Genomic DNA, 13,173 nt, shown 5'->3' with positions numbered 1-13,173 from the left:
ATTTGCTTCATATAGTTTTCTACCATATGGTACAAGATTAGGTTGAAAAACCTCTTACTTTTTGAGTCATGAGATTTTTTATTAAGAAAGGTCATGGTAACAGGAGGGAAAAGTAACGGAGGGAAAATTGTACAAGCAAGTAGAAGGTGCATGATTTTACATAATTTGTCAACTTTTTTTCTTCCGAATACTTTTTTTTGTTTTTTGTTTTTTTTTAATAATAAATTAATTTATAATTTGTCAAATTTGAAGGATTGGATACCCAGCACATCCACAATAAAACAGACTTAACTAAACATGCATACAAAAAAAATATATATATATAAAAATAAAATAAAAATAATAATTAATAATAATAATAATAATAATAATCTTACGAATACTTTAATATTACTTTAAAATGAAAGGAAACTATTTCTATGAAATATGTCAGTCCTTCCAAGCTAATTTTTTATAATTTTAAAATACTTTTTTTTTTTTTTTTAAATCCTGTCCCTTCATCAACAGTTCAAAGATGGAATAACACAAGATATGATGAAATACATCCATTTATTTACATGATTTTCAGGTCTTTGAAATTTGGGAAATAATTTTTGTTCCATGTTTCATACATGGTCTGTTTAAAACGTATGGAACTTTAGAACCAAAAATGGTACAGAAAAAAGGTCAACAGTTTCATAAACTAGAGTACATATGTATCTGTTCAATACAGTTTTATATCAGATGCATTAACTTGAATTTTTGGCCTTGTTGTTTACTTCTGCTTGACCCGGGCCCATATATAAAAATAAAAATACAAATCTGATATCTTTGAGTTATTTTGCTGTGATCTTCAGCTGTCACTCTTATCCCTGCAAATGATGGACTTAAAATCTTAATCCTTCAGCATCAAGTGACTCGTATAAATATTGTTTGTAAACCTGGTTGTGCAGCGTCTGTTTCTCCCACTCATATTTAGCGTGTGCGTATGAAGAATCTGACTTCCTGATCTCTATAAATTGAATCATGACTCATTGGCGTGACCCGCTCCGGCTTCTGCAGCGTCTGTCACTAACATGCGCCCGACGCCATCTTTGTTTGGGTGTAAACAAAACCTCCAGGCCTCTGAGGTGTTCTGCATTTTCAAAGCCTCAGATCAGGAGCTACTGAGAGTTTACAGCTCATGTCGTCAGTGTTTCCCCGTGGGTGTGGAGCTAACAGAAAGCACTACACTGTCTGAAGATCTGATACTTAAATTAGACTTTAATCTGAGTGTGTTAAAATAAAATAAAAAAAAATCTGACCAGAAAGAATTACAACAGGTGAGATTATTTGTGCTGTTAAACAAATCTCTCGCACATAAAATTAGTTTTTCAGTTTGTCACTCTCCTTTTGTTGAAAATCTAATTCCAAAACTGGACCATGAACACTCGATTTGACCACAGTCTCTGGAAAATGTGTTGGTTAAGTTTATTTTGTAGTTTTTAATCTAGTTTTCAGACTATATTAAAAAAATTTTGGCAGATTTTGGTAATGTGAGCATTGTTTCCATGGTAACTGTTGAACATCCCGCCGAGACTGATCGATAGAAAAATACTTTGTTTATCCCAAAGGAAATTCATATTTTCGGCAGGAATGAAACGTAATGATAATGACGAGGATGCATAAAAAATAATTTTAAAAAAGTATAATAAAAGTATTAAACATAATAGAAAAAATAAATACAAATAATACAAAATGAAATAAAAATAAAATGATAATAATGCAACTGCAGCTGCTACTGCAACTACTACTACTACTGCAACTACTACTACTACTACTACTACTGCTACTGCTACTGCTACTACTGCTACTGCTACTGCTACTACTACTGCTACTACTACTACTGCTACTACTGCTACTGCTAACTGCTACTACTACTACTTACTGCTACTGCTACTACTACTGCTACTGCAACTACTACTACTACTACTGCTACTGCAACTACTACTATTACTGCTACTGCAACTACTACTACTACTGCTACTGCTAACTACTACTACTAACTACTACTACTTACTACTACTACTGCTAACTACTACTACTACTGCAACTACTACTACTACTACTGCAACTACTACTACTACTGCTACTACTGCAACTACTACTATTACTGCAACTACTACTATTACTGCTACTGCTACTGCAACTACTACTATTACTGCTACTGCAACTACTACTATTACTGCTACTGCTACTGCAACTACTACTACTACTACTACTACTGCTACTGCAACTACTACTACTACTGCAACTACTACTACTACTGCAACTTACTACTACTGCAACTACTACTACTGCTACTGCAACTACTACTACTACTGCAACTACTACTACTGCTAACTACTACTACTACTGCTACTGCAACTACTACTACTGCTACTGCAACTACTACTATTACTACTACTGCAACTACTACTACTACTACTACTGCTACTACTACTACTGCTACTACTGCAACTACTACTACTACTGCAACTACTGCTACTAACTACTACTGCAACTACTACTACTACTGCAACTACTACTACTACTGCAACTACTAACTACTACTACTACTACTTACTGCTACTGCAACTACTACTACTTACTGCTACTACTGCAACTACTACTACTTACTGCTACTGCAACTACTACTATTACTGCTACTGCAACTACTACTACTTACTGCTACTGCAACTACTACTATTACTGCTACTGCAACTACTACTACTACTGCAACTACTACTACTGCTACTGCTACTGCTACTGCAAGTACTACTGCTACTACTGCAACTGCAACTGCTACTGCAACTGCTACTACTGCTACTGCTACTGCAACTACTACTGCTACTGCAACTACTACTACTACTACTACTGCAACTACTACTATTACTGCAACTACTGCACTACTACTACTGCAACTACTACTATTACTGCAACTACTACTATTACTGCTACTGCAACTACTACTATTACTGCAACTACTACTATACTGCACTACTGCTACTGCTACTACTGCTACAACTACTACTACTACTACTGCAAACTACTACTACTACTACTGCTACTGCTACTACTACTACTGCTACTACTACTACTAACTGCTACTACTACTGCTACTGCAACTACCTACTGCTACTGCACTACTACTATTACTGCAACTACTACTATTACTGCAACTACTACTGCACTACTACTACTGCAACTACTACTACTACTACTGCAACTACTACTACTACTGCAACTACTACTACTGCTACTACTGCACTACTACTACTACTACTGCTACTACTACTACTACTGCAACTACTACTACTACTACTGCAACTACTACTACTACTACTACTGCTACTGCAACTACTACTACTACTGCAACTACTACTATTACTGCTACTGCAACTACTACTATTACTGCTACTGCTACTACTACTATTACTGCTACTGCTACTGCAACTACTACTGCTACTACTATACTGCTACTGCTACTGCAACTACTACTACTACTGCTACTGCAACTACTACTACTGCTACTGCTACTGCTACTGCAAACTACTACTACTTACTACTGCTACTGCTACTACTACTGCACTACTGCTACTACTACTACTACTACTACTACTGCTACTACTACTACTACTACTGCTACTGCTACTGCTACTACTACTGCTACTGCAACTGCAACTGCTACTACTGCTACTGCTACTGCAACTACTACTGCTACTGCTACTGCTACTGCAACTACTACTACTTACTGCAACTACTACTATTACTGCAACTACTACTATTACTGCAACTACTACTATTACTGCAACTACTACTATTACTGCAACTACTACTATTACTGCTACTGCAACTACTACTACTACTGCTACTGCAACTACTACTATTACTACTACTACTACTACTACTGCTACTGCAACTACTACTACTGCTACTGCTACTGCTACTGCTACTGCTACTGCTACTGCTACTACTGCTACTACTACTACTACTACTGCTACTGCTACTGCAACTACTACTACTACTGCTACTGCTACTGCAACTACTACTACTACTGCTACTGCAACTACTACTACTGCTACTGCAACTACTACTACTACTGCTACTGCAACTACTACTGCTACTACTGCTACTGCAACTGCTACTGCTACTACTGCTACTGCAAGTACTGCTACTACTGCTGCTACTACTACTACTACAAGTACTATTACTGCAACTACTGCAAGTACTATTACTACTACTACTGCAAGTACTATTACTACTACTACTGCAAGTACTATTACTACTACTACTGCAAGTACTATTACTACTACTACTACTGCAAGTACTATTACTACTACTACTACTACTACTAGCTACTAACTACTATTACTACTACTACTACTGCAAGTACTATTACTACTACTACTACTGCAAGTACTATTACTACTACTACTACTGCAAGTACTATTACTACTACTACTACTGCAAGTACTATTACTACTACTACTACTGCAAGTACTATTACTACTACTAGTACTGCAAGTACTAGTACTACTACTAGTACTGCAAGTACTAGTACTACTACTAGTACTGCAAGTACTAGTACTACTAGTACTGCAAGTACTATTACTACTACTAGTACTGCAAGTACTAGTACTACTACTAGTACTGCAAGTACTAGTACTACTACTACTAGTACTGCAAGTACTACTACTAGTACTACTAGTACTACTACTAGTACTACTGCTACTGCAATTCATCATTTGATTATTTATATGATGCACGTATCAAGCCTGAGGTGGAACCAGTTTTTCACGTGAGACATTTCCAGACATTTTGCCACTGAAAACTGTTGAATCAGAAGTTCTGCATAAAACCTACAGTGGGACAATTCCGGGTCTTTGTGAAAAAGGTCTGTTAAAACGATCCCATTTCAAGGGAGACTACAAATTTGATCTGTCATGTAAACTATAGTAGAGAAGCAACGCTATTCAGAGAGAATTATTGTATTTTTGAGCAATAGAAACTCACTAGATAGATGCGTTTAATGTCATACCATGGAACATTCTAGGCAAAGGAATAACATCTCCATGGAGACGAGCAGGTGACGGACCCTCCACCAGAAAAATTGTGCAAAACACCTTTTAAATAACAAATATAATCACTCATCCGCGCTTACTTCTTCATGACAAAATATAAAAATGTATCATAATTTTTGAACCTGTCCTCGTTTCCAGCGCTGCGCCTCGTCCCACGCGGTTCAGCAGCCATATTTGTTTGTATAAAAACACCGAAACGCTGGTACGGCTCACACCTCTGCCTGGGTCTGATCGTGTTTGTGTGTGTGTTTATCCGTTCACAGAGGAGCGAGATCGTCAAAGCTGCCTACGAGCCCACAGACGAAGAGTGCGAGTGGAAAGCTGACGATGAGGAAGAGCTCACAGTAAGTAAACAGGTACAGCAAACATTCACTCGACTACAGCGATATTAACGGCGAGTGTGTTTACGTGCGCCTCAGTCTCCTGGTTATGATCGGGTTTTTTTGAGTATCCTGGTTTTGTTGGTGTCCGTGTAGACGCAGTATCCTGGTGTCGGTCTCCTGGATATGCCAGTATCCCGGTGATGTGGAACCAGGAGATGCTCGCTGGGTTTTTCTGATAGTCTCCAGGAAACTGCGGCCTGTAAACGAACTGTTCTGATTTCTCAAAACTGGAGCTGTACTGAGCGTGTGCGAACTCGAGTAACAGATGTGGTCGGAGCAGTGACTTTACCAAAAGGACTCAAACTTCTAACAGGGATTTTTTTTTAAGGGCCTGTTTACATGAGAACGCATGCGGGTAAAAATGACAAAATATTTTATCTGAAGTGCCTTTTGTTTAGACCAGGCATGTCCAAACCAAATGCGGCCCTCAGACAATTTTTTTTCTTGGCCCTCAGACTTCCAGGCCCAAATTACCTTGAGTTTTTTTTTTTTTTAATCATTTTGGGCGTGAATCGATTAATCATAACCAAATGTATGTTGCTGTGTGTATCGTGACCAAACAGGTGTGTACATGTGTCTCTGCATCAGAAGGAGCGAGACACAAACAGTGGGTCAGTCTGTAACGAACCGAAGCACAAATGTGGATTTAACGATGATTTGTACAAGAAATTCCACACTTTCCGTTGCGTTCGGGACAAGTGTGAGTCCATGTGCACAGTGTATAAAGCAGCACATATGTTTCTGTGTCCAGTGGGAAAAAGTTTTTCCAGGTGAGAGTCGCTCAATGTGGATGACGAGGCCCCTCCCCCCGTACGCTGTCCTGGTTTTGACAAACGCAAATCTGGTCACACTAACCTGTATTCACCTGAGTCATGTCTTTTAATCTGAACAGATATTGAACCGCATCAGCGACACAAGAGAGCTGTAGTTTTATCTTCACTTAGTTTATGCAAATTAGTGATGCGGTTTTAAGTTTTGTTTCTGTGAGATTTGAACAAAACTGAATTAAACACATTATAATGTCAAACGGGCTGATGTGGCTCTAGAGTCGTTACAGTTTATATGTCGTAAAGTTGAATTTATTTATGCAGATTAGTAGTGCAGATAGTAATAATAATGATGATCATTTTAATATAAAAACGTTAATGATTAATCGATAATCGCTCGTTAATTCTTCTGAGATTCTAAAGTGTTAAATATGTACGCATTTCAATTATTCCCTTTACTGAGCATCAGTCTACATCCCTCGATCGGCCCTCGATCGGCCCTCTGCTTCGTCTGTGTTTAGAAATGTGGCCCTTAATAAAACAAAAAGTTTGGACACCCCCTGATTTAGACGGTGACGGCGTTTTTGGGGCTTAAAAGCGTAATAATCTGAAACCACCCTCGAGTGGAAAAGTTGAATACTCTCCACCGTAGTGTTTCCGTCTACACTGCCCAAGACGCAAAACTCTGGTCAGATCTGCTCAGGTCGCGTACGTGTTTACGTCACATACATACAGGACACAGAAACAAACATGTCGGATCATTTCCATGCATCCAACCTTCAGGCTGCTCTGGCAGCTCTAATAAACTTACAGGAGGCGTCCCAACAAATGTGGAGAATCTGCAGAGATACTATTAGTGAACAGAGGAGGATCTGCAATCACCTCTGTCAAATTCTGGACGCACCAGGTCGTCGCAGTCGAGTCAGACGGATCTGGACGAGACCTGGAGAACCAGTCGATGGTGTAACAACTCTGTGGCAAGGAGTAGCTGATGAAAAAACTTCTGTATGTCTAAAGACGCCCTTGTTGCTTTAAACATACACAGTTGAATTCCACACACTTTTGCGTCACCGTCTGCACGCAGATTTACTCCCGAAAACACTCGTCTAAACACAGAATAAAAAGTGAAGACGCGACACCACTTTTGCGTCTTCTGTTCAGACCCTCATCATGTAAACGTAGCCTTAGTAATAATAATGTGTACTTATAAACAAAATAAAGCAGTCTAATGTTTAATACAGACACATTTTAATGCCCAGGTTCAGCTCTGTGGTGATTTGTGCTTTTTTTATTTATTTATTTTTTTAACTAAACTGACACTGTCGTATTTCTCAACTGTTAAAAACAACTTTTACTGAATCTGACAGCTCCACAGTCTCATAGGGATGTAACAATAACCAAAATATCGTGATAACGTATCATCAAAGTTCTCACAATAATATCATGGACCATCACAATATATCGAATTACAAGTCGCTTTGTTTTTAAATGAAGAGTTGTGGTGCAGCAATATCTAAAAAAAAAAAAAAAAAGATGAGGAACTACATAGAACTGTTATTTCTTCTTGTAGTCTGCAATGAAATGGAGCAAAGGATCATGGTCTAACACTTAAGTCTTTAGTTCTTTGGATTAAGTCTTGTCAAGGGGTTTTAAGAGATAAAAGCAGCATATTATGTTTTTTTTTTTTTAGCCTCCACAAAACATTGCAAAAAATATCGTACCGATGTATATAGCAAAAACATTGTACAGAGAGATTTGTATATTGTTACATCCCTAATCAGTGAGCTTTCCCACGATATCACAATAAATATCGTACCGTGAGGTTCATACGTGACGATATCATATCATGAGCCTTGGATATCGTTCCACCCCCACAGTCTCATGTTCGTACTTGAATATTTGTCTTTTTTTGTTGTCAGAAACCTGTTTAAAAAGCCATAAATTTGCAAAGTCACTACCCGCTTAGCTCCTTGCCATATTTGTACCATAGTTGCCATAGAAACCAGTCTAAATATCCAGGATACTCTTGATTCCTCGTGCGCACAGAGACATGAACGTCCTGGTTCCTCTGAGCGCACGTAAACGCCAAATCCAGGATCCTGTCATCACCGGGATAAGACTCATAACTGGACAACTCGGGCGCATGTGAACACACTCGGTGAAAATCTACCAACGCTATCGGCACGAGAACATGATTTATTTCAAGCCTGTATCAGAGCAATGAGATTTAAAAGGTGCTGTACTTAGTTTTAGTTTTACTTTGTCTTAAAAAATGTGAAAAACAGAAATGGACCCACTGCAAACTCTTTTAAAATGAACTAAAGTCCCTGATGATGGAGCGACCCTCAGGAACAAGGCCCACTGTCCTAAACTGGACTGACACGAGGAAAAAAAGGAGGGGGGAGGATAAATGAATGAATAAATAACCAAGGAACAAAGGGGTAATGAAAGGAGAAGGAACAGAGAAAGGAAGAGGGGGAAAAAAAAGATCACTAATTACAAGAATAATTATTTTTTTTTTTTTTTCCTCTTCTGTTTTAAGACAAACACGATATGAAGTAAAGTTATTCCTCGTTTACCTTGTGTATTCAGAGCATTCTAATTATTCCCCACAATAAGCACTTTTCATAAGCTTTCAGAGACGGGAGCGGAGTTTGCCATTTGTTGTACGCATCTAATTAAAAAAAAAAAAAGTTTTATTTTCCGATAGTCATGAAGTGCACGTTGCCGTTGTCGTTATGATTACCACAAGAGCAGACTTTGGCTACGTTCAGACTGCAGAGATTTCTTTTGTGAAATCCGATGTTTTTGCGAGGTCGTTCACATTTCCAGTTAAATGTGACTTGTATGTGACTCCAGTGTGAACATTAAACGGCCCAAAAGTGTCCCACATGTGACACTGGAGACACGACGACGTCAACCGCAGCGAGCGTCTCTGTGTTTACGGAAGTTGTCCAAACATGGACGCAGCATCGAGCACCTGGAGATTTTAAAGTTCCTCTCGTACCGGAGCCAGAACATGAACAACTTAGAACGTGTTGTAGCTAACAATTTTCACCTACTTCAGTTTTAGGAGCACATATCCAAGGCTATGTTCAGACTGCAGCCTGAAGTGACCCAAATCCGATTTTTTTTTTTTTTATTTTATTTTTTTTTTTGGCCTCTGTGTGACCTGTATCTGATCTTTTAATGACAGTCTGAACAACACAGACCCGATTTATTTAATTTTTTTCAAATGTGACCCAGGACACTTGGATATGTGCTCCTGAAACTGATACATATCTGATCTTTTGACATGTGACTTCAGTCTGAACGGCCAAAGTGCATTCATCCACCTACACGTTATCAACAAGACACAAACGTCACTATTCTGCGCTGAAGTAGAGAAAATTGTTAATGAAGCAAAGCACATCACCACTCACCACTCTTGGCTCCGTCTCCACATCCACACGTTCCTTTCAACGGACGTCGCTGCCGCTGCCCCACAAAACACCACGACCAAAAACCTCGTCCTTCTCCTTCTCAATCTCCTCCTTAAAACAAGTAAGTTGTTCATGTTCTGGCTCCGGTACGAGAGGAACTTTAAAATCTCCAGGTGCTCGATGCTGCGTCCATGTTTGGACAACTTCTGTAAACACAGAGACGCTCGCTGCGGTTGATGGGCCGTTAATGTTCACACTGGAGTCACACACAAGTCACATTTAACTGGAAATGTGAACGACCTCGCAAAAACATTGGATTTCACAAAAAAATCGGAATTGAGCGTTAAGCCCTGCAGTCTGAACGTAGCCCAAGTGTCCTGGGTCACATTTGAAAACATCGGATCTGTGTCGTTCACACTGTCATTAAAAGATCAGATACAGGTCACACAGGGGCCAAAAAATCAGATTTGGGTCACTTCAGGCTGCAGTCTGAACATAGTCTTAGAATTATTTTGACCTGGAGAATGCCTCATTCCGTATTTGTACTGGGGTAATTAAATCTGCCGGTGTGTGCCTATATTTGCCTAATTCCTGGTTTCCCGCTTCCTGTTGTGACATTTTGGGGACTCATTAACAATTTATAACCGTATAAGTTACATTCTGTGATTGTAGATGGCCGTTATTTTAAGGTCCAAAACATGAAATGCCAAAGGTATATGAGAGTAGGTCTGAGTGTCATTAAGAAGCAGCCGACATGATGCATACCTCGATACATAAGCCACGATACATTTTTCGATTCAATACGATGCATTTCAAATCTATTTGATATGTTTCAGTGACATAAAAGTCTAAATCATGACTGTGATACTAAGTCTACTAAGGTTATGTTTACACTGAAACAAGTCACTGTATCGGAAACTATTTGTGTCCATGATCCGCACGGTAACACGAAACCACCTGAAATGATAATCACATGATTAGGCTGTCATGACGTCACGTGGGCGGTAAAAAAAAAAAAAAGTGGAGCACCGTGTCTGAAGTTGCAGCAGCCGATTTTGAGCCGAGGAAGGTGGCAAGTGTGAAAACAGTCTTTGTGGACCTTGTACTAGTGAGTAGTTCTGGCTCCGCTGTGTCTCGTTTTTCTCTGGTTTGTTTAAACTGTTTTCCGCAATAGTGTCACATGACCGATGTCCTACATCAGAGTATCAGTGTTTTCAGGTGTCCACATGGTGCCGGATCAGATCTGTACACAGGTGAATTTGTGGGAACTGGAGGCACCAGATCGTTCCGTCTCTGGAGCCGTTTTCCATCAGATTAGTGTGAACGAACACTGCATCCACAAAGAAAACAACTTGAATATGTACTAGTGTGGGTGGGAGCTAAGTCTACTAATTTTGTGCAGAGTTAATAGGAAAAATCGTTTTACTCATCAAAATGATGAATCGTCAGTGTCTCACAATAATATCATGGACTGTCACAATATATCGAATTACAAGTTTCTTTGCTTTAATGCAGGTTTTTATAATAACAGCAGTTTATAAACATGGAGAACTACATGTCCCATGGTTCATTTTAGTGCAGAAAACACGAAGAAATATTTTTTACTTGAATTCTTGGGATTGTGACGGAAATGATTAACACCAAAATCTTGTCAAGGTATTTTAAAAGCAGAAACGTGTCCTATCTACAAATACATTAGCCTCTCCAAAATATCACAATAAATATCGTACCATGAGATGTAGGGGTGTGCAGAAATATTGAAATATCGATATATTGTATTGCTTAATGTGATGATACAGCAGCACACGGTATCGATACTGTATCAACATATCACCAAGAGTAATTTTTGGTGTATTTTACTCAATTATTTTGTTACAGAGCTACAGTTTTGTTGCTTGTTTGGTGGAAGGAAAATTATTTATGCAACACATTTGACATTTTCACTGTTTTGATGATTAAAATGGGTGTGTTTTTTATTCACTTTGCACAAGAAGTGGTTTAACAAAGATTTTTAGTGTCAGACATGTTTTAGCCTTTATTTTTATTGAATCGTATCGACTCGATTTGAAATATATTGAATTGAATGTGCACCGTATCGAGATATGTATCGTATCGGCAACTTCTTAATGAAACCCAGCCCTAGTGAGATGCATATCGTGATAATGTTATACCGACAGATTTGTATATCGTTACATCCCTACTAAGTCCACTAATTTTGTACAGAATTAATATGAAAAACATTCATTTTCCTCATCAAAATGATGGAAATGTCAACAAAGTTGTAGCTCTTACACAAAATAATTTAGTGAATTATACCAAAAAATACTCTTGGTGATATATCGATACTGCATTGTCAAATTAAACAATGCGATATATCGATATTTAAATATTTTTGCACACCCCCTATTCAAGAGCACATTTAAAGGCCAATAACTATACAAATAAAATGCTTGAACACATTTTAAAGGATTAACTTGGGCGTGGTCTTTCTCTGATTACGTTAAAACGCCGCTGTTGTGTTTCAGGAGGAGATGAAGGAGAAGGCGAAGTTGGAGGAGGAGAAAAAGGATGAGGAGAAAGAAGACCCCAAAGGAATCCCAGAGTTCTGGCTCACGGTGTTTAAGAACGTGGACCTGCTCAGCGACATGCTCCAGGTTTGTACCGCAGACCCAGAGCGGTCACGTGATATTACAGTCGATTATTCTGGCCATGACCCAAGACTTACTGAAGCTGCATCGTGTTTCTCCGTGGAGATGTTCTACTGTGAAACATTCCAGACAAAGCGATGACATTAAACTTTTCTATCTTCATGGAGCTCAAGCCAAATCCACTTTATTTCTGTAGCACATTTTACAAACAAAGCAGTTTCTAAAGTGCTGCACAGAGATCATAAAACGAAGAAAACGAAAAGGTAAATTTCTAAAATGTGTTCCTACCAAGTCCTAAAACGATAAAAGCAAATAAAAGACAGAGGACCCCACAACTCACTCGGTGTTAATAAAAGTGGTTCTTAAGACGACACTTAAAACTCTCCACTGCGGGGGCTGTTGGGACGTGGGGGTCGGAGCGTTCCAGAGTTTGGGGTCGGTCACAGAAGGTCCGGTCCCCCCCCTGTGGTTTTAAGTCTTGTTTTGGCTCCCACGAGCTGGAGCTGGACCTCGGACCTCGGATCTTATCCAAATTTACATCCCTGCACCCTCTGAAATGTAACGTGAGGCCAGTCCATTCAAAGCTTTAAAAAAGAACAAGCAAAATCCTGAAATCAACTTTAAAATGAACTGGAAACCAACGCAGCGACGCTAAAATTGGGGTGATGTGCTCACGTTCTTTGGTTCCAGTTAAAAGGCGCGCGGCAGAATTTTGGAATAACTGTAAAGGGTGAAGTATGGCTCTGCTGCCGTCACCTTATCGCCGTCATTTTTGATTTATGGGTCTGCGTCAAGGTCTATGAGCCGTGAAGTAATTCACAGATGCAACACAAGGCGAGGATATATGTCCAATCATATATACGGTCTAAGCG

General features: G+C 39.1%; 1 protein-coding gene across 3 annotated transcripts in view; it reads left to right on the top strand.

Moving 5' to 3' along the window:
- nap1l1 (nucleosome assembly protein 1-like 1) overlaps nucleotides 1-13,173 on the top strand; it is a 63,609-nt gene that overhangs the window by 25,903 nt on the left and 24,533 nt on the right. For 2 of the 3 annotated variants that reach the window (XM_055153266.1, XM_055153264.1), the window contains exons 6-7: nucleotides 5,345-5,437; nucleotides 12,179-12,307. In XM_055153266.1, coding sequence (XP_055009241.1) covers nucleotides 5,345-5,437; nucleotides 12,179-12,307 — 222 coding nt within the window. The remainder of the gene's footprint in view (nucleotides 1-5,344; nucleotides 5,438-12,178; nucleotides 12,308-13,173) is intronic. The other variant, XM_055153265.1, reaches the window with a different exon arrangement.

The sequence above is a fragment of the Boleophthalmus pectinirostris genome, unplaced genomic scaffold (genome assembly GCF_026225935.1).
Source record: "Boleophthalmus pectinirostris isolate CB_2022bp ecotype Guang Dong unplaced genomic scaffold, ASM2622593v1 HiC_scaffold_18, whole genome shotgun sequence".
NCBI classification, from domain to species: Eukaryota; Metazoa; Chordata; class Actinopteri; order Gobiiformes; family Gobiidae; genus Boleophthalmus; species Boleophthalmus pectinirostris.
The sequence above is the reverse complement of the archived record's forward strand: the minus strand, read 5'-3'. Positions and strand labels throughout refer to the sequence as shown.